This window comes from Rhineura floridana, chromosome 9, assembly GCF_030035675.1.
Source record: "Rhineura floridana isolate rRhiFlo1 chromosome 9, rRhiFlo1.hap2, whole genome shotgun sequence".
NCBI lineage: Eukaryota > Metazoa > Chordata > Lepidosauria > Squamata > Rhineuridae > Rhineura > Rhineura floridana.
The window spans coordinates 51,702,197-51,724,794 of record NC_084488.1 but is presented as its reverse complement, the minus strand read 5'-3'; the positions used below and the strand labels follow the sequence as shown (position 1 = coordinate 51,724,794).

At 41.4% G+C, this 22,598-nt stretch overlaps 1 protein-coding gene across 4 annotated transcripts; it reads right to left on the bottom strand.

Annotated features, from left to right (window-relative positions):
• Window positions 1–1,108: 1,108 nt before the first annotated feature.
• Window positions 1,109–22,315, bottom strand: CBR4 (carbonyl reductase 4). Of its 4 annotated transcripts, XR_009757859.1 has the most exons (6): window positions 21,780–22,313; window positions 21,265–21,385; window positions 20,459–20,595; window positions 10,368–10,502; window positions 3,380–4,004; window positions 1,109–1,665 (listed from the first exon to the last, which is right to left on the bottom strand). XR_009757859.1 is itself a non-coding variant. In XM_061584356.1 (5 exons), exons 1-5 carry the CDS (start codon window positions 22,306–22,308, stop codon window positions 3,826–3,828), a joined length of 1,098 nt encoding a protein of 365 aa, XP_061440340.1. In that variant the 5' UTR covers window positions 22,309–22,314; the 3' UTR covers window positions 1,109–3,825. The 4 variants fall into 4 exon arrangements, 3 of the variants coding, with proteins under 3 accessions (XP_061440340.1, XP_061440339.1, XP_061440341.1); XM_061584356.1 differs by having other exon boundaries at window positions 1,109–4,004; window positions 21,265–21,382; window positions 21,780–22,314; XM_061584355.1 differs by having other exon boundaries at window positions 1,109–4,004.
• Window positions 22,316–22,598: the final 283 nt, after the last annotated feature.

The window sequence follows — 22,598 nt, the reverse complement described above, 5'->3', positions numbered from 1 at the left end:
AGCCAGACACATGGCCTCAAGAAGAGGAGCCAAGGCTTCATCCAGTCAGGTTTTTGTAATGCATGCCAGGCCCGCGCCCTCATCCAGTATCATGTCATGGATGAGAGATGTTTTTTGGGCAACCAACCTCGCATTACACAGCAGCAATCGATGGCCGGAGTATGGAGCCACGCATCCCCCAGCTATCTTTCGGTTCTGGACAGGCCAGGAGCAAGGGACAGATATTACACATCTCTCCCTAGTTCCTCTTACCTGACGTGGCCTGCCCCTAGCACCCCACCAGCATCTGCCTCCCAGCCTCGTTAGATATTGGCCCCTCTCCCGTTCCCCAGCACTCCCCTCCACTTGGCACATACCCCCAACACTGGCAACCCCAGATCAGGCAGGCCCCCCCTCTTAAAACCATCAAAAACAACCCCACCACCCACAGCCACCCCCAAAAAAGACTTCCCCCACAGTCTCGGTTTTATCTGCCAGTCCTTCTGCTGTTACAGTTGAAGAAGGACTGCAACGTCACAGCTGATGAGGCCTAAATCTACAAGAGTCTAACAAGTAGAACTAACCCGGCATAAATGGTAACAGCAGCTGGATGGCACATTTATCAGGCGTCGTCTCTCTTACAAGGATGTTCTAGAATAAAAATGTCCTTGGATGAAATTTTTCTTCCTATGGCATATACTCAAGTGTCCACAGCTCTCACAGGGGAACTTGCATTAGTCCGGCAGCCCCTTAGAAGGTTGTTGGCAAGCTATTAGCTGCTCCTCCCTTGCTGCAACTGGGAGAGATAGTAGATGTTGACAAGCTATTGAGTCACAGCTGATGGGGCTGAAGGGGGTTGAGTCAGCAAAGAGGTAGACCTCTCACAAAGCCACAATGGTAACGTCAGCCCAACAAAAGCAGCATCAACAATTAGGCAAAACGCTATCTTGTATAGCTGTTGCCGAAGTTTTATCTTGTCCTCCTGTGGTATTTCGGTCTCTGAGCTGGGGATCGCTGGGGAGCAACTCCTCCTGACTGAATCTCTCTCCAGACCACTACAGCACAGCTCCATATGACATAACATATGACATAACAAGAAGCAGATAAGTAGAAGACAAATAGGAGGATGTAAATAATAATAATAATAAAATTTTATTTAGCAGACGCCCATCTGTCCGACTGAACGGACACTCTGGGCGACGTACAATATAAAATACAATATAAAATACAATCTGCTCATATACATAATCATCACATTATTAATATCTTAACATCTCATCTGAAGACCATCTTACATTAATACAGTGTAAAACCTAACCCACCCCAGAGATCCCATAGGCCTGCCTGAAGAGCAAGGTCTTCAAGGCTCGCCAAAAAGTCAACAGGGAGGGGGCATGCCGAAGGTCAAAGGGAAGTAAGTTCCAGAGGGTGGGGGCCACGATCGAAAAAGCCCTCTCCCTGGTCCGCACCAACCTAGCTGTCTTAGTCGGTGGGACCGAGAGAAGGTCCTGTGAGGCTGATCTTGTTTGGCGGCATATTTGGTGATACTGGAGGTGCTCCTTCAGATAAACTGGGCCGGAACCGTATAGAGTTTTAAAGGTTAAAACCAACACTTTGAATTGGGCCCGGTATACAACTGGCAACCAATTCAATCAACACTGGGGTGATATGATCGCGGCGGCAGGTCTGTAGACAAAGATAAGGTGGCTATAATTCTTCTATAGGTGGAAGGTCAATGGGAGTGCAGGGGAGTGCAGGCAATAAAACAATAGATAAACACAAAGATAACCATATTTTCTAATAATGGTCCTCTTCTTGGGATTTTTTTCTATGCATTTTTTCTATGCATTTTCATAGGATCATAGGATAGTAGAGTTGGAAGGGGCCTATAAGGCCATCAACTCTAATGCCCTGCGCTCAATGCAGGAATCCAAATTAAAGCATACTCAACAGGTGGCTGTTTGGCTGCCTCTTAATGCCTCCACTGTTGGAGAGCCCACCTCACTGGGTCAGTGATTCCATTGTTGTATCACTTTAAAAGTTAGGAAGTTTTTCTGATACTCAGTTGAGATCTGGCTTCCTGTGAGCCTATTATTCCATGTCCTGAACTCTAGGATGATTGAAAAGAGATCCTAGCTCTCCTCTGCGTGACAACCTTTCAAGTACTTGAAGAGTGCTATCATTTCTCCCCTCAGTCTTCTCTTCTCAAGGCTAAACATGTCCAGTTCTTTCAGTCTCTCCTCACAGGTCTTTGCTTCCAGTGTCTTGATCATCCTTGTTGCCCTCTTCTGAACCTGTTCCAGTTTGTCTGCAGCCTTATTAAAGTTTGATGTCCAGAACTGGACACAGTACTCAAGATGAGGCCTAATCAGTGCTAAATAGAGGGAAACTAGTACTTCATGGGATTTGGAAACTATACTTCTGTTAATGCAGCCTAAAATAGCATTTGCCTTTTTTGCAGCCACATCACACTGTTGGCTCATATTCAGCTTGTGATCAACAACAATTCCAAGATCCTTCTCTGATGTAGCATTGCTGAGCCATTAGTCATGATGATTTCACTTTGTATGTTTATATAATATACTTTATATTTATAGTCTTTAAATATTATGTTTCTAATTTTTCAAAATGTAAACTGTTTTGTAAATTAATTTTGAAAAGCATGTTTTTAAAAATTGGCAGCTTAGTCACTACACCCAATAAAATTCCTCATTTCTAAGCCAGAAAATGTACAAATTTTTTAAAAAAGTTATTTAACATCTATGTACTTCCACAAACATCTGATATCTAGAGATGGTAATTGACATTTGGGTGCAAAAAATACTAGGAGCCATAAAACATCTAGCATAAGGAAGAATAGTAGATAGCTTCTAATGTGATAAGCAATTATAATTTTTTGTTTTTTAATGCAGGGAAATGGTACCCACATCTTTGAAAGTGATATTTGTTTCTTCTCTGAAGAATGAAACTTTTCCAAAAATGCTGCAAAGTTCTTTGTTAAAACTAATAGTCTATTACAGCACTTCTGTTTTGCAGCACCATGAACCTTTTTTCTTTTATAAGTCATCTAGAAAGACCTTTCTGAAGTGTTTGAAAAGACAAATATTTATGCTTCAAGTAGAAATATCATTTCTAAATAATAATTTGTCACTCTTTCAAGCACTTGAAACAAAACATCAGAATTATTGTTCTATTGAAGAAACGCAACATTACAAAGTTCAACACGTTATATTCTTTGTTAGAAACCACTTAATAGAAGCAAAATAAATGTGTGCACTACATAGCCAAGCTATTGACTTATTAACATTCCTAAACACTTTATCATCACTTTCCTTTGCCTATCTTGTGACACGCAATTTTTCCAACAACAAACTATGAAATAGGTCATAACTTTACTTACAGAATGATCTAAAAGTAGCTCAATGTTTGTAAGTATTGCCACATTATCCTTTCTGTAAAAAAGAACAAATAGTCTTGTGATAACTTAGAGACAAACAGGTTCATTATGGCATCAGTTGTTGACTAGAGCTCTCTTTATCTGATGAGACACACTTTATGGCACAATAAAACTGTTAGTCAATAAGGTACCAGAAAAGTTTTTTAAAAACAGGTTGTTTAATTTCAACACACACACACACAAAATCTTGGAATCTTGTTTTTTTTAATTCAGAGTAATACATCGGAATTTGCTTATTTAAATGCAAATAGCCAGATAAGTACATAATTTAAAGTTTATTAAACTTCCAAATTGTACTACGTTAATTTAAAATGTTAGCAAAACAGGTATCAAAGTCCACTGCTTGGGACATTCAACTGCTGAATAAGTTTCCCACAATTCACGACTATTTAAAACAGGAGTTGCAAACCTCCATCGATAACTAGAACTTGGCCTGTTACATAAGAAGACTGTAGAAGAAATACAACAGCTTTGGCAACTTCTTGAGGCTCCCCAAATCTTCCAAGAGGAATAGTTTTCTTCAACTGTTCTTCTTTCAAGTGTGCTGTCATATCTGTATGAATGAAGCCTAACACCAGCAGGGTTGGGGGGGGGGGGAAGATAGATTTTTTAAAATAAGACAAAGTAAAATCCTGATTTGATTCCTATCATCACAACTATATAGTCTCCTGAGGTCATGTGTCATAAGTCTGTCAAAACCCATAGCACAATTGCACAACTGAGACTCATCTAAAGAAATATATGTGTTCAGACTTACCTGAAACTTTTTGAAATTGGGATCATCAATCCAGATAAAATCAAGTGTGGCAAATTTTACACAGCCAACTTCTTGCATATATAGCCCCATCTTAACCATGTTTGTTTCGTACAAACAATTACAGATTTCAACAGAGTGTACCTCCAAAGCTATATCCAATCAACTTGGATTTGGTTTAAAAGATGAGTTGCACAGTGTGCTGGTGCATGGGGCTAGAATTGCAGGCACATCACTCCTCCCCCTCCATTCCTGCTGCATTGCCAGGAGCTAAGCCATGGTTTGGGCTTAGTGTTATATCCAAACCTGTGCCTATGGTTTATTTCCCACAAACCAGTCACAAGTGGCAAACCAAGAACAAACATTCATTACAGCTCTTGACTTGTTTGGAGAGAAACAAACCACAAGCCCAGGTTCAGATGTATCGGTAAGCCAAACCATGGCTTAGCTCCAGGCAGCACAGCAGCAACAGGAGCAGGGGAGTAAAGCACCTGCAATTTTAGCACTGTCCACCAGAACACTGCATGCTCAACCCATATTTAATTATGGCTTAAAATGATGTGTGAGCCAGGCCAGTGCAAACCTACAGTTTTTACTTTTTGCTATATAGGGCCTGTTTCTGCTCCCTATCTTATCAGACATAGAGTTTGGGTGGTGGAGTAGCGGTCTCAGCCTTGCATACTCCACGTGCCCTAACCCATCAAAATCTTTGAGATTTTTCTTATTTAAACCAGGATTCTACATTACAGTGAGAGGCACATCCTATGTTCAAATGACTGCAGAATCTGCCACTGTAGACATAAACTCTTATGTGCAATAGTGGGCAGAAAACAAGCCCAAGATTTGTTTCCAACTTACAGCAATTTAGGACTTGGATTCAAAGAGAAGTAGCACCTGAACAAGGTCTTGAGGAAAGTTTCCATATTTAGGCTACCAGAGTCCATACTTTCCAATCTCTTCAAGTAAATTGAAATGTTTCATTATGAAAAAGTGTATTTCACAATACAGTAAGTACAAAGCAACTCTTACACATATAGTCTTAGTAAGATAAAATCAAGGATTGAATACAACGAATAGAGACAATGCATCAGAAATGCATTTCTGCCTTGGCTTAAGAGGTTGAAGGTTAAATTCTGATATCCAGGACCTTTACTTAGTGCATTGCTAGAAGCATTCTGACATGTCAAAAGGTGCTAAAATTCAAAACCAAATCTTACTGTAGTTAGTAGAGACACACTCCAACTGAGTTATTCAAAATAAAGTATGGAATTTATGCACGAATTTTATTTATTGCATGTGTACATACATAAAATTAAGGCTATTTGTATTTTGCTAAGCAGATAATGAGTCATCAATCAAGCAGTCACTACACAGTTATACTTTAGAAAAAAGGAAATAAAATAATTGATTTTACTAAAGCAGAAAATGTTTGGAAACTTTTTCTGCAAAGAAGAAATTATCTAAAGAAGCAAAAGAGATATGTGAGGATCTTAAATATTTTTTTAACTAAAGAGCTCTGTTTATATTTATATACTCCTCAAAGATAGTACTAAAATAGCTGCATTCGCACTAAATACTAAAACATGGTTTAGTGCTATGTAAATTAGCCTAGCCTCCTTCCAGATTAATGCACTTTCCACTTTCTGCTCCCTGTTCAGTTGGGAGGAGTAGTTTGGAAACTTGTGTTTTACCTTTTAGTTAACCAGTTTTGTTTGAACCAGTGATTGTGGTTTAACACTAAGTATGGTTAATTGCAGCACAAGCCAACTTCAAACTGTGGCTTATGAAGCTGACATGTTTAAACTAACCATAGATAATATGAGTCACAGTTCCTAGTTTGATCAAAACAACAAAAATTAACTAAATGCCTAAGCTTCCAAACTCCTCCTCCTGCCACATGACCAGAGGAGGGGAAGTGTGCAAGCCCATGAGGTGACTAAGCTTGGTGAGGTAGTTCTAAACTATGGTTTAGCAATATGGCCAGATGTGGTCAGAATCTATGACCTCTTAATCACAGTAATATATTCTATAAATGAACAACAAAACAGAGACTTTATGTAGCAAACAAACATTTCAGCTTCCACCTTCATCACAAATAAAATCTATTTATTAATCACAGTAACATATATATTATTTTAGTGATTAGATTAACCAAATCCTAAAAGGATCCAGAGAAAGCCTATGTGAAGTGCTGTTTGATACTCCTTGTACACTAAAGGATCAGGAGCTTAGTGTCCTTATATATAGTTATATTCTTCAAATGCCGAAGGGCTAAGTGATATATTCCTCATTTTCAGAAAACAATTATTAAAAAAGTGGATGATGTAAGGTGCCCTGTGCAAAAAAAAAAAATGGGCTGTTTATATTTTAGACACACATTTACATTTTACTCTGTTTCCTTAGGAAAAAAAGTTGTTCTTGGGCTTTAACTCAGTTAAACTCAACTCACAATACTTCAGACCAGTGGTTCCCAACCTGGGGGCCGGGACCCCCAGGGGGGCCGCGAAGTAATCCAGAGGGGGCCATGAACAGTAAAGAAATGAATTATTAATTTTTTAAAAGTCTTCACTCCTTCTACACTGTCTGCTTTCCACTGCCGCTGCAGATGACACCTCCCCCTTGCTGCAAACGAGAGGGAAAGCCTTTTCCTGAAGCTCCAGAGTGTCTTTCAGGCGCACTAAGGGCAGGCATCTGCCTATAAAATACATGGCAGATGCCAAAGGAGGCTGAGGATGGAGCTACCAGGAAGAAGAGGGGATTACTGTCACTGATTCCCGTCTCCTTGCACTGCCGCTACTGGCAACGCCCTTACTTAGAATGAGAGGAGAGGGCTTTTTGTGAAGCAAAAAGAAGCAAGCCTGCAAAGAACGGCTGCTTTCCCCCTTCCTTCCTGGCAGCCAGCCTGCCTCCCTGGGGGGAGGGGGTCACAAAAAAATTTCAGCTTATAAAGGGGGTCCTGTGCTCATAAAGGTTGGGAACCACTGCTTCAGACTGTTGGTTGTTGATATCATAATGGAGATTTCTCTAAATTTCAGAATTCAGTGTGTTATCATAAGAACATAAGAAGAGCTTCCTGGATCAGGCCAGTGGCCCATCTAGTCCAGCATCCTGTTCTCACAGTGGCCAACCAGGTGCCTGGGGGAAGCCCGCAAGCAGGACCCGAGTGCAAGAACACTCTCCCCTCCTGAGGCTTCCAGCAACTGGTTTTCAGAAGCATGCTGCCTCTGACTAGGGTGGCAGAGCACAGCCATCACAGCTAGTAGCCATTGATAGCCCTGTCCTCCATGAATTTGTCTAATCTTCTTTTAAAGCCATCCAAGCTGGTGGCCATTACTGCATCTTGTGGGAGCAAATTCCATAGTTTAACTATGCGCTGAGTAAAGAAGTACTTCCTTTTGTCTGTCCTGAATCTTCCAACATTCAGCTTCTTTGAATGTCCACGAGTTCTAGTATTATGAGAGAGGGAGAAGAACTTTTCTCTATCCACTTTCTCAATGCCATGCATAATTTCATACACTTCTATCATGTCTCCTCTGACCCGCCTTTTCTCTAAACTAAAAAGCCCCAAATGCTGCAACTTTTCCTCGTAAGGGAGTCGCTCCATCCCCTTGATCATTCTGGTTGCCCTCTTCTGAACCTTTTCCAACTCTAGAATATCCTTTTTGAGATGAGGCGACCAGAACTGTACACAGTATTCCAAATGCGGCCGCACCATAGATTTATACAACAGTATTATGATATCGGCTGTTTTATTTTCAATACCTTTCCTAATTATCACTAGCATGGAATTTGCCTTTTTCACAGCTGCCGCACACTGGGTCGACATTTTCATCGTGCTGTCCACTACAACCCCGAGGTCTCTCTCCTGGTCGGTCACCACCAGTTCAGACACCATGAGCGTATATGTGAAATTAAGATTTTTTGCTCCAATATGCATAATTTTACACTTGTTTATATTGAATTGCATTTGCCATTTTTCTGCCCATTCACTCAGTTTGGAGAGGTCTTTTTGGAGCTCTTCGCAATCCCTTTTTGTTTTAACAACCCTGAACAATTTAGTGTCATCAGCAAACATGGCCACTTCACTGCTCACTCCTAATTCTAGGTCATTAATGAACAAGTTGAAAAGTACAGGTCCCAATACCGATCCTTGAGGGACTCCACTTTCTACAGCCCTCCATTGGGAGAACTGTCCGTTTATTCCTACTCTCTGCTTTCTGCTTCTTAACCAATTCCTTATCCACAAGAGGACCTCTCCTCTTATTCCATGACTGCTAAGCTTCCTCAGAAGCCTTTGGTGAGGTACCTTGTCAAACGCTTTTTGAAAGTCTAAGTACACTATGTCCACTGGATCACCTCTATCTATATGCTTGTTGACACTCTCAAAGAATTCTAATAGGTTGCTGAGACAGGACTTTCCCTTGCAGAAGCCATGCTGGCTCTGCTTCAGCAAGGCTTGTTCTTCTATGTGCTTAGTTAATCTAGCTTTAATCATACTTTTTACCAGTTTTCCAGGGACAGAAGTTAAGCTAACTGGCCTGTAATTTCCGGGATCCCCTCTGGATCCCTTTTTGAAGATTGGCATTACATTTGCCACTTTCCAGTCCTCAGGCACGGAGGAGGACCCGAGGAACAAGTTACATATTTTAGTTAGCAGATCAGCAATTTCACATTTGAGTTCTTTGAGAACTCTTGGGTGGATGCCATCCGGGCCCGGTGATTTGTCAGTTTTTATATTGTCCATTAAGCCTAGAACTTCCTCTCTCGTTACCACTATTTGTCTCAGTTCCTCAGAATCCCTTCCTGCAAATGTTAGTTCAGGTTCAGGGATCTGCCCTATATCTTCCACTGTGAAGACAGATGCAAAGAATTCATTTAGCTTCTCAGCAATCTCCTTATCGTTCTTTAGTACACCTTTGACTCCCTTATCATCCAAGGGTCCAATCGTCTCCCTAGATGGTCTCCTGCTTTGAATGTATTTATAGAATTTTTTGTTGTTGGTTTTTATGTTCTTAGCAATGTGCTCCTCAAATTCTTTTTTAGCATCCCTTATTGTCTTCTTGCATTTCTTTTGCCAGAGTTTGTGTTCTTTTTTATTTTCTTCATTCGGACAAGACTTCCATTTTTTGAAGGAAGACTTTTTGCCTCTAAGAGCTTCCTTGACTTTGCTCGTTAACCATGCTGGCATCTTCTTGGCCCTGGCGGTACCTTTTCTGATCTGCGGTATGCACTCCAGTTGAGCTTCTAATATAGTATCTAATATATCAACAACTACTCAATCAACAAGCTATAAAAGAAGAAAAATATATCTAGTTAGAGTTTTCATTAAAAAAATACTTTAAAGTTGGTTGGGAAAATGTAATTCTGAAGACTGAAAATGCCCCCCATCCCCAGATGACAGGATTATGACAGAAAAATTCAGCTCCTCTTGCAGCTACAGCCAAAAAGGACTACTGAGTTGAGTTTTCACAATCTCTTTTTGCCTTTTTTTATAACTTTGTTATCATACATACTTTTTGTCCTATAGAGTTGATCAAGGAAGGCAGATAAGATATAGAAATAATGCATCTCAGTTAACAATAAGTGAAGGAACAGAACCCACATCTTTCTCCTATGTAAAAGACTTCAGCTTGCTCACCTTACAGGCCTGACAGGATTTTGAGACCTGTCAAACAACTGCAGATGTATTGAAACAGGGAGAATAGAGTTACAATTCCACTAAATACCTGTAGATTGATTGGGAGATGAAAGAACTGTATGGTGATGTAATAATCATATCAGTCAAATGGAGGGAATATTCAGTATCCACTGCTGCCAGCTAAAGTACATTTTCTTGAAAACTGTACTAGCAGCAGCAATGGTTCATGTTCTTTTACCTCAAGAGCAGGGAACCTCTGGCCCTTCAGATGTTGCTGCATTACAACTCCCATCATCTCTGACCACCACTGGCCATGCTAGCTGAGGCTGACTGGAGTCGGAGTTCAACAACACCCGGAGGGACACAGGTTCCCCACCCTTGCTTTACCTATTGAATATGTAACTGATGCAATTATGGGGCTAATATTAAAATTTGAGAGTTACAAGAAATCCCCATTGTGTCTTACATTTAGTATATAAGGAGCTGAAAGTACTTTATCATTCTGCGACAATCAGGAAATAAATTAAGTCAAAACTAACCTGGAGCAACCACATTGACTCGAATGTTCTTTCTTGCTATTTCTTTAGCAAGAGAGCGTGAAAATCCAACTAATCCTGCTTTGCTGGCACTATATACACTCTGACCAGAATGGCCCTTCAGCCCAACGATGCTTCCTAAAATAAACCAAATGGACAGACAGGCAACTCAAACCTCAAGAATTCTAGCCAGAAACATTTTGTTTTACAGGAGCTGTACTGATCTTCTGAACTTTAAAATAGTTTAAAATGCCTTATGTTACTTGCCTAATGTGTAAGAACTCCTTTCCAGCACAGTTAGCTTCACACCAGGAAAAGACATGGTGTAATGGTTAGGGTGCTGAACGACAACCTGGGAGACCAGGATTCAAATCCTCATTCAGCCATGAAGCTCACTGGGTGACCTTGGGCCAGTGACTGCCTCTCAGACTAACCTACCTCACAGGGTTGTTGTGAGATCAAATGGGGAGGGGGGAACCATATATACAGCCTTGAGCTCCTCAGAGGAAAGGTGGGATATAAATGTAATAAATAAAATAAGTAATTTCTCCCATCTCACTAACACACAGTCAGATGTAAATGTGCGTTTTGGCCAGGTATATAGATAAAAGGATAGCAAATTTAGACCTCAAATCTATGATGGGGAGGGGTGAGTCCATGGCAGAGCAACAGGCACATCCAAAGCCCTGCCACTAGTGGTGCCTAGGGGCTGGGGGAGATACACTTTACTTTTTTGACTCCATTTTTTTTTATTATTGTTTACTCCAACAGGATGTCTCTGCAGCTATACCAGGGAATCTCCAGCAGGATCTGTCATCCTACTGGCAGACCTCCCTCTCCAATGGCAGAGCATTTATATCACTTCCAACAGCCCCCAACCTTTACTCAGTATTAGGATTGCTTGGCAAAAGTAAGGTTTTGATTCTGAAAATTTTTTAGCACAAAACGGACACTTGGGGTAGTACTACCAAGAAAAAAATATTCACATGTACTAAAGCAGCTGTATGGGCAAAGCTTTAAACTTATAAAGCAATTTTACTTATGGAACCAGACAACTAAATGGGATGGAAATAATTATGATGTTCTACTTTCTCCTCACATGGTTCTACACGTATCTCTTCCTTGTACACAGAATGTTACAAACCTGTATCAAACAATACAGAATATAGAAAAGCAGAGCAGCTCAAATATTTCACCTATCTTTAACTTATTCTTCTACTTCCTCTGTTTTAAAACCATCTGTATGCAGAAATGTTTTGTCTTATCAAAATTAAAACGTAAGGGCATATGGTCAGTGTTACGCTGTGTTTACTCCCGTGCAATCATGCTTAGAATAGGTAAAACTGACCATGGGGAAGGAGGAGAAAGGAGGAGGAGAAGGAGGGGATCAAGGGGTAAGAGCGAGGGGAGAGGAGGAGAAGGCAGGGAGGGCAGGTTTGATCCTTGGCATGCTTTTGAGTTCAATGGAATTTACTCCTGTGCAATCCTGCTTAGGATAGGTAAAACTGACCATGGTAGAGGAGGAAAGGGAGGGGAAGAAGAGGAGGGGGGAGGAGGGGATTGGAAGGGGAGGGGGGAGGGAGGGGCAAAGGAAGGGGGAGGGAAGGTCCAAGAGTGAGGGGATAGGAGGGAGGAGGAGGTGAGGGCATGTTTGATCATTTGCATGCTTTTTGAGTTCAGTGGGATTTATTCCCATGTAGTCATGCTTACCATAGGTGAAACTGACCTGGGGGAGGGGCAGGGAGGGGGGAGGAAGGAGAAGGGGAGGAAGGGGGTAGGGAAGAAGGGGGAGGGAAGAGAAAGGGGGAGTGGGAGTGAGGGGAAGAGATTTAGTGGGTGGGCACTGGGCACAGGGAAAGCCCCTTTCTTCTCCAAAAGGAAAACATTTTAAACAGTATCATTCAGGGTTTCCCCCATCTTTTTATTCTACAGCAGGCACATGTAGCCTCCCACCCAAATTTAAACCTAAGCTGTCCCTGGCCACATCCACACCAGACCTTTATTTCACTTTAGACAGTCATGGCTTCCCCAAAAGAATCCTGGGAAGTGTAGTTAGTGAAAGGTGCTGAGAGTTGCTAGGAGATGCCCTATTCCTCTCTCAGAGTTCTAAATCCTCAGAAGAGGGGCTGGCAGTTAAACCACTGTGGCTACTGGACCTCTGTCAGGGAATAGGAGTTTCCTAACAATGCTTGCCACCCTTCACAACCTACACATCCCAGGATTCTTTGGGGGAAGCCATGACTGTTTAAAGTGGAATAAATTTTTGGCATGGGCATTGCCCCGATTAGCAGAGCCAAACAACTGTGAGTCTGGCTGTTAGAACATTGACCGTTGGTTCGTGTTGAGCATGCCTGCGCTATCATAGAGTCCAATGTTAAATTTCTTAAATGAATTAAAAATCAGCCATGCATTTTTTTAAAAACTTTTAAACTGCAGAAGATGAAGGTCAGAGTATGGGGCAAGGTCAGGAATAGGATTGCAGGTACTCTGTGAACATGGCTGATTTTTAATTTGTTTCAACAAATCATGAGACCACTGATAGAAAATAGTCCAACAGGGGTCTGGATTTCCCCCCCTCGTTTTACACTTTGAACTCTAGATTCTCCCTGAGTGTTTTGTGTATTGCCATGAAAACTTAGAGGATTGTTAAGCAAGCATTTCTGAGTTCAGGACTATAAGTTTGTAAGGTTGTATTTTGAAATGAGCTTATGGGAAGGAGCAGAATGGCATGGGGAGTATTTTCAATTTAACATTGCGGAATGCGAAAAATCCATGCTGGCTATAGTATACTGCCACTCTTGTGGCTGTATGATAGTAGTTTGAGTTTATATTACAATTATTGAAATTAATATAATTTAATAAATAACACAACTGAATTTAATTTAAAACAAAATATACAATTAAAATGTCATTAGGATCAACTGATACAGAGATGGAAAGCTTGCATAACAAACACGATTGCTCACTATTTTACATATCTGAACATGCCAACATCACAAGGGAGTCCTATTGTGAGAACTTTATAAATAAATTGGCTGTATTACACTGAAAAATGATGATATTGTTCACAATGTTTTCATATTGGAAAGGAAAGGGGCTTTCCCTCTGCTCAGTGCCCCCCCTCCTCCTCTCCCCCTCCCGCAGGTTAGTTTCACCTATCCTAAGCATGATTGCGCAGGAGTAAATCCCACTGAACTCAAAAAGCATGCAAATGATCAAACCTGCCCTCTCTTCCTCCTATCCCCTCCCTCTCCCTCCCCCTTCCAATCCCCTCCTTTCCCCTTCTTCTCCTTCTTCCCTCTTCACTCCCTTTCTATATACCAACGCGCGGAGCTTGGGAAACAAGCAAGAGGAGCTTGAAGTCTTAGTGCATCAAGGCAAATATGACTTCATAGGAATAACAGAGACTCAGTGGGATGACTCCCATGATTGGAATATAGCCATTCAAGGATATAAACTCTACAGAAAGAATAGAAGCAACAGAAAAGGAGGGGGAGTAGCGTTATACGTCAAAGACAAATACACCTCTATGGAAATCCAAGACAGCGAACAAAGGGGTCCAATAGAGACCATTTGGGTAAAAATAAATGGAGAAACAAATAAAACCGACATGGTAGTAGGTGTCTACTACAGACCCCCTGGCCAAGAAGAGGTGGTAGACGAGGCCTTTCTCAAACAAATCTCTGAAATCTCAAGGAGGCAAGAAGTAGTAGTGATGGGGGACTTCAACTACCCGGATATCTGCTGGGAGACAAACTCTGTGAAGCACAAAGCCTCCAACAAATTCCTGATGGGCCTTGCTGATAATTTCCTCTTTCAAAAAGTAGAAGAAGGAACAAGGGGATCGGCAATCCTGGACCTGATCCTAACTAACAAGGACGAATTGGTCACGGGAATTAAAGCGGTCGGTACCTTGGGGGAAAGTGACCATGCAATGCTGCAATTCGTGATTCTGGGGAAAGCCAAAGAAGAATATAGTCAAATATGGACCTTGGATTTCAGGAAAGCCGATTTTAGCAAGCTCAGGGAAATGATGGGTAGGATCCCGTGGCTAGATAGACTAAAGAAAAAAGGAGCCCAAGAAGCGTGGGAGTTCATGAAGAATGTATTACAAAAAGCGCAATCACAAACAATTCCAAAGAGGAAGACATCGGAAAAAGCCAATGTGGCTACACGGAAGACTGGTGGAGGAGGTAAAAATAAAGAAGAGCATGTATAAAGAATGGAAGGAAGGACGCATCACCAAGGAAGAGTACCGACGAGCGGCTCGGGCTTGCAGGAATAGCGTAAGGAAAGCTAAAACCCAGAATGAGCTGAGGCTGGCGAGGGAAGCAAGGAACAACAAAAAGGTTTTTTCAGATATGTTCGAAGCAAGAGAAAGACCAAGGAAACGGTGGGACTGCTGCTCAATGAGGATGGCAAAATGCTGACAGATAACAAGGAAAAAGCAGAACTGCTCAACGCCTATTTTGCCTCCGTTTTCTCCCAAAAAGGGAACAGTGTGCAACCTTGCATCAGTAGCAATCTCAGTAAGGGGTCGGGATTGCAGTTCAAGATTGATAAGGAGATAGTCAGGAAATACCTAGTTAACCTAAATGAGTTCAAATCTCCAGGGCCTGATGAACTGCATTCCAGAGTATTGAAGGAACTTGCGGATGTACTCTCAGAACCTCTTGCCACCATCTTTGAGAAATCATGGAGAACGGGAGAGGTGCCGGAGGATTGGAGACGGGCAAACGTCATCCTGCTCTTTAAAAAGGGTAAAAAAGATCCGGGGAATTACAGGCCAGTCAGTCTGACTTCAATACTGGGAAAGATATTAGAACAGATAATAAAAGAGTCCATTGGCAACTATCTAGATGACAATGCTGTGATTAGAAGGAGCCAGCATGGGCTTGTCAAGAAAAAATCCTGTCAAACTAATCTCATCTCTTTTTTAGATCGGGTCACTAGCTTAGTAGATGGTAGAAATGCTGTAGATGTCATCTATCTAGATTTCAGCAAAGCGTTTCACAAAGTCCCCCACGACCTTTTGATTAGCAAACTGGTCAAATGTGGACTAGATGGAAATACTGTCAGGTAGATTCACAACTGGTTGGAAAACCATACTCAAAGAGTGGTCGTTGGTGACTCTCCTTCGGACTGGAAGGAGGTTTCGAGTGGAGTGCCACAGGGTTCTGTCCTGGGGCCGATACTCTCCAACATTTTTATCAATGACTTAGATGATGGGGTGGAGGGAAGTCTTATGAAGTTTGCGGATGATACGAAACTGGGAGGGATAGCTAACACAATGGAAAACAGGAATAAAATCCAAACGGACCTGGATAGACTAGAAAATTGGGCTGAAATTAATAAAATGAAATTCAATAAAGACAAATGCAAGATTCTGCATTTAGGCCACAAAAACAAAATGCACGGGTACAGGATGGGAAATACCCGGCTTAGCAGTAGTGCGTGTGAACCTACCCGGTCACTACGTTCAACATCAAAGGCCCTCCTCCGAGTTCCGACCCACAGAGAAGCTCGGAGGGTCGTTACAAGATCTAGGGCCTTTTCAGTGGTTGCCCCCGAATTATGGAATAGTCTCTCTGATGAGGTGCGCCTACACTTTTATCCTTTCGGCGCCAGGTTAAAACCTTTTTATTCTCCCAGGCATTTTAATCTATTATTTTAATCTATTTTTAGCTCTTAATGTATACCAGGTTGTTTAATTGTTTAATATGTATGCTTTTACTGTTTTTGTGATTTTATTGTATTTTACTCCCTGTTGTGCACCGCCCTGAGAGCCTTTTGGCTGTGGGCGGTATAGAAATCGAATAAAATAAATAAAATAAAAATAAATAAGGACCTTGGAATTGTAGTGGATCGCAAGTTGAACATGACCCAGCAGTGTGATGCTGCGGCAAAAAAGGCAAACACAGTTTTGGGCTGCATAAACAGAGCTATAGTTTCCAGGTCGAGGGAAGTAATAGTCCCACTATATTCCGCATTAGTCAGGCCCCATCTGGAATACTGCGTTCAGTTCTGGGCACCTCATTTTAAGAAAGATATAGACAAGTTAGAGAGGGGTTCAGAAGAGGGCGATGAGGATGATAGCCGGTATGGAGAACAAGTCTTATGAGGAAAGGTTGAAGGAACTTGGCATGTTCAGTCTGGTGAAGAGAAGGCTGAGGGGTGACATGATTGCACTCTTTAAGTACCTGAAGGGCTGTCACATAGAGGAGGGTACAGATTTGTTCTCTGCTGCCCCAGAGGGTAGGACTAGGTCTAATGGTTTTAAGTTGCAGGAGTGTAGATTCAGATTGGACATTAGAAGGAACTTCTTGACAGTAAGGGCAGTTCGGCAATGGAACCGACTGCCTAGGGAGGTGGTGGGATCCCCTTCGCTGGATGTCTTCAAGCAAAGGCTGGACAGCTATCTGCGGGAGATGCTCTAGCTGTGGATTTCCTGCTGTGAGCAGGGTTGGACTCGATGGCCTACAAGGCCCCTTCCAACTCTATGATTCTATGATTCCTCTTTCCCTCTCCTCTCACCTCCCCCTCCTGCTCCCCAGTCAGTTTTACCTATCTTAAGCATAATTGCATAGGAATAAATCCTATTGAACTCAATAAGCATGCAAATAAGAACATAAGAAGAGCCTGCTGGATCAGGCCAGTGGCCCATCTAGTCCAGCATCCTGTTCTCACAGTGGCCAACCAGGTGCCTGGGGGAAGCCCACAAGCAGGACCCGAGTGCAAGAACACTCTCCCCCCCGAGGCTTCCAGCAACTGGTTTTCAGAAGCATGCTGCCTCTGACTAGGGTGGCAGAGCACAGCCATCATGGCTAGTAGCCATTGATAGCCCTGTCCTCCATGAATTTGTCTAATCTTCTTTTAAAGCCATCCAAGCTGGTGGCCATTACTGCATCTTGTAGGAGCAAATTCCATAGTTTAACTATGCGCTGAGTAAAGAAGTACTTCCTTTTGTCTGTCCTGAATCTTCCAACATTCAGCTTCTTTGAATGTCCACGAGTTCTAGTATTATGAGAGAAGAACTTTTCTCTATCCACTTTCTCAATGCCATGCATAATTTTATACACTTCTATCATGTCTCCTCTGACCCGCCTTTTCTCTAAACTAAAAAGCCCCAAATGCTACAACCTTTCCTCGCTCCATCCCCTTGATCATTCTGGATGCCCTCTTCTGAACCTTTTCCAAGTCTATAATATCCTTTTTGAGATGAGGCGACCAGAACTGTACACAGTATTCCAAATGTGGCCGCACCATAGATTTATACAACGGCATTATGATATCGGCTGTTTTATTTTCAATACCTTTCCTAATTATCGCTAGCATGGAATTTGCCTTTTTCACAGCTGCCGCACACTGGGTCAACATTTTCATCGTGCTGTCCACTACAACCCCGAGGTCTCTCTCCTGGTCGGTCACCGCCAGTTCAGACCCCAAGAGCGTATATGTGAAATTAAGATTTTTTGCTCCAATATGCATAATTTTACACTTGTTTATATTGAATTGTATTTGCCATTTTTCCACCCATTCACTCAGTTTGGAGAGGTCTTTTTGGAGGTCTTCGCAATCCCATTTTGTTTTAACAACCCTGAACAATTTAGTGTCGTCAGCAAACTTGGCCACTTCACTGCTCACTCCTAATTCTAGGTCATTAACGAACAAGTTGAAAAGTACAGGTCCCAGTACTGATCCCCTCCTCTTCCCATCACCTCCCTTTTGCCCCTGCCCTCTGTCTACCTTTGCCCCTTCCAATTCCTTCCTTCTCCCTCCTCTTCCTCCTTCACCCCTGTCTCCTCCCTTCCTTCTTCTCTCTCGTCTCCCCTTCCCCCATGGTCAATTTTACCTATCCTAACCATGATTGCATGGGAGTAAATCCTATTGAACTCAGTAAGCATGCCAATGATAAGGCCTCCCTCTCCTCTCCCTTCATCCTCCCCTCCCTTCTTCCTCCCCTGCCCACTCCAGCCCCCCCACCCTCTTCTCCCCCATGGTCAGTTTTATCTATCCTAAGCATGATTGCATGGGAGTAAGTCCCACTGAACTCACTAAGAATGCAAATGATTAAACCTGCCCTCCTCCCCTGCTCCCCATCCTGCCTACTCCCATCCCCCTCCTCCCCTCTGCCCCTCCTCCTCCCCTCCCCATTTATTTATTTATTGTATTTGTATACCACCCCATAGCCAAAGCTCTCTGGGCGGTTTAAAGTAACTAAAAACATTAAAAACAAATATACAAATTTAAAACACATCTTTTAAAAACAATTTAAAAATTTTAAAACAATCCCATGATCAGTTTCACCTATTCTAAGCATTCCAGGAGAGTAAATCCCATTGAACTCAATAAGCAAGCAAAGGATCAATCCATTCTTAGCAAACTTGCACAGGATCCCTTTTCTTACCTCCCAAATTAAAAAGCAGAGAAATTCACTAATAGCAAAAAAACCCAAAACCTTGCAGCTTAAGAACGTACCTATAGCCAACAGATATTTCTATCAAACTTTTAAAAGCAGTAAAATTGGGCAGCTATAGTGAATGCACAGGGGAGCAGGAGACCTGACCTCCCGAGATATTGTACTGCCCTACAAAGCTGTCAAAATGCAAACACAATTTGGGTTGTTCTTTCACAGTCCAATCCACTTGCTGTGTAGCTTAGAAGAATTTGGTAACATGTGTCTCTGAGCATATGGTGAATGGTGGCAACACCTACAACTAGAACTGCATTTCCAAAGACAGAGTATTAATTTTTTGTATGTTTGTTGGTGTTCTTACTTTCTTTCCTGTGTTACTACTGTTTCTACAGAGAATCTAACCTAGAAAATTATATTTCTCTCATTATTCATCCTAGAAATCTGTGCCAACATGTCACCCCGCTGCTGAAAGAATTGCACTGGCTACCTATTAGCTACCTGACTAAGTTCAAGGTTCTAGTTCTGGTGTACACAGCCCTACACAGCTTGGGACCAGGATACCTGAAAGACCCTCTTACCCCTTATATATCCAGTCGATCACTGTGCTCTGCAGGTGAGGGCCTCCTCCAGATACCATCTTACCAGGAGGCCCGCTCCCCACAACAAAAAAAGCGGACTTTTAGTGCTGTGGCACCGACATTTTGGAATTCACTCCCCTTAAATATTAGACAGGTGCTATCTCTGTTATCTTTTCAACGCCTATTGAAGACCTTCTTTCAACAAGCCTTTTAAGTAGCGGCCTTATCCCAGTCTGTGTCTGTACTGGAATTGTTTTTAAAATGTTTTTAAAGTTATTACAGATGTTTTTAAGATTTTTTGTTTTCATATATTTTAAAGTCTGTTTTTAAGATGTTTTAAAGTGCTATCAGTGTTTTTGTTTCAGCCCCCCTAGGATTTTTTGGGGAAATTGCCTTCTTTTTAATTGTGACATGACAGACTATGGCAACCTCCATTTGAAGAGTGATAGCTTGTTTTAAGAACAGGAGCAATTTAATAGGATCCTCTGAAAAAATCAGTGAATAAGGCAGGGCGAATGCACAACAGCAGCTCACCTTCAACAGCCCCCAAAAGGTGGCTCACTCAAGGCTTTCCCTGACTAAAGGTGGATTTTTCATGATCACAATCACCCTATAATTACATGTGATCCTGAAGAAAACAGTATTGTAGAACTTTGTATTATGGGCTACAATTAGACTCCACCCCTTGGACTTTTCTTTGCTCTGCTTTTTCAATTTCATTTGCGCTCTCTACCCAGCCAGCAATAAAGAAGCATGTTTGTTTCTCTAGAGAAAGAAGAGTTTGTTTATTCTGCAGTTATTATAATGAGTACAGCAGGATTGTGTGCTTATTGCTAAGGGTGAAATAAAGAGATAACTTAAAGATGGATTCCAGCAGTGAGCTGGGGGTTGGACTTGAGGGCCTTATAGGCCCCTTCCAACTCTACTATTCTATGAAATAAATAAATAAAATAAATGGGCACCTTTGGATCCAACCCAATGTCCCTCAAGATATTTTGGTGATTTTTAATAACCACTTTCGAACCTGTAACACAGTGTACATAGTTTCTAGAAAAATTACTATCAAAGGAATATAATGACTTTTGCTTAAGCAGACACACCTATGTTAACAATAGCTCCACCCTGTTGTTGAATCATACTCTTCACAGCAGCTTTGCATGTCAACATTGTTCCCAAAAGATTAGTCTGAAGCTGGGATATCATATCATCAGCCTTGGTTCGCAACAACAAGCCATCCCTAGTCAAAGATGACAGAAATTTATAGTAATTCTTCAGAAATACTATTAATTAAATGCGTAATTCTTTACAACACACTGAAAAATATGAAAAGTAATTTAAAATATTGCCATTTCAGCCTTTTTGCTAACAATTTGTTGTTTCAGCCCAGAAAGACACTAAAGTGCAAAATCTAGTAAGTTCATTATGAAATGAGTACCTGACCACACATACCCAATGTTGCTTTATTAAGGACTAGTATCCTGAATTAGCAAGCTTTTTTATCCATGAACCTTTGCTCACTAAAGTCACCCTGTAATTGTAGTCAATTTTAACAATCCCTCAAGGCTAACACAAGATACTGATTATGTTATTGTTTAAACAAGTCATTTAAGATGAAACAGAGGTAAACAGCCCCATCACGAAAATCAGCCTTTGATCAGTTTGGAGACTGAAGCAAATTAAAGGGTTCTTTTAGGATAATGAAATGTTAAGTCAACTATCTTAAGTCAAAAAAGGCCAAAACTAGTCCATAGATATTTCTTCCACAAGCTCTTAGATAATTTAAATACTTTAACTGTAATCTCTCTCTAAAACAAAATAAACCATGCTATTTTGTTTTTTACTTGTACATTTATATTAGATATTTTCAAAAGTGTACCTTTGATTGTAGTTTAAATCTGAAACTAACCTGTTGATACCTGCTGCATTAACCAGAAAGCTTATATGACCTAAACTCTTCTCCATTTCTCTAAACACATTTTGTATGTCTTCTTCTTTGGAAACATCACAGCTAAATGCTAGATGTCCTGCTATGTTGGAATAAAGTCCACAGTGAGATACAAACTTTTTCAATAACGTTCAGAGACTGCAATTATCAATAAACACAGACATAGAGAGCTGTTAGCAGATGTATCCCAGAAAACAATACACAAATTATATGAATTAGAACAAAGTCTGATATTGACCGAATGTATATTTTTAAGTTACACAGAACTCTTTATCAGAAGAAAATTAAACCAGTTTCCTATGACATTCATAAAATCTTTACCTGACCCTTCACTTACACTATAGCATGTAAGACTTGCAAATAAGATTCAACTTCCATATAATTCTGCTAATTCATTTAACACAGATGTATTATTTTAATAGTGCATTGCATTTTCCAAGTTTAAGATGTATGTAAAAACACCAAAGTATACATACCTCCCAAGCTGTTTGCAGTAGTTTGAGCTCTATCAAGATTTCTTGCAATAACGGCCAGGCAATATCCTTTCTGCGCTAGCAGCTGAGCTACAGCTTGACCGATTCCCCGAGATCCTCCAAAAATGGCACAAACCTTTGACATCTCCATAGAATAATTGACAAAACAATTGTTAGTACTAACAGACAATATGCATGTTGGTGTTGCATTTATTGTACTAGTATGACAAGATGGAAAAGTCACAAATTGTACAGAATTGCTACATGTTACAGTTATAATAAAAACAAGAATTAATGAGGTTGTGCGACAGGAAAAAGTGCTCTCTTCGAATAGAGGGACGGCGGCGGACAAAGCCCGACGCAAGAGGGCAAGGGCGGCGGAGGAACGGCGATACTCGCCGCGGCAACGGGTGAGGCGTGAAAGGCCCGGCAAGGCCAAGCGAGGGGGGGCGGCGGAAGAGGCCGGGCGGAAGAGGGAGAAAAGGGGAGGATCTTGGCGACCGGGAGTGAGGGGGCTGGCTGAAAGATCCATTCGGGGAGGGTTAAACTAGCGTCATACAAATCCATGTGCCATGTTTATTGGATCACTACCATCGACGTGCTTGTTAACACGCTTTGGTGCCGCCGCTAACTAGCGTAGTTATAAGGCGTGGGCGAAGCTGCTATTATCCAAATGTATATAGTTTTTGCTTTCACAAATAGGCATGATTTTAACTGATGCTGAAAGGTTATAAATATTTTTTAAAATTGATTTTATTTATCTTTACAGGCATACAACAACAATAAACATGAAAATAAACTAAAATTTTAAGAGAGAAGAAA

Coding starts and splice junctions, on each gene's coding strand:
- CBR4 (XM_061584355.1), bottom strand. CDS start 22,308: ATGGATCTTTCAGCCAGCCCCCTCACTCCCGGTCGCCAAGATCCTCCC. Junction 10,503..20,458: donor TGGAGCTATTGTTAACATAG/GTGTGTCTGCTT, acceptor GGTTTATTTTAG/GAAGCATCGTTGGGCTGAAG. Junction 4,005..10,367: donor AGTCAATGTGGTTGCTCCAG/GTTAGTTTTGAC, acceptor TGCTGGTGTTAG/GCTTCATTCATACAGATATG.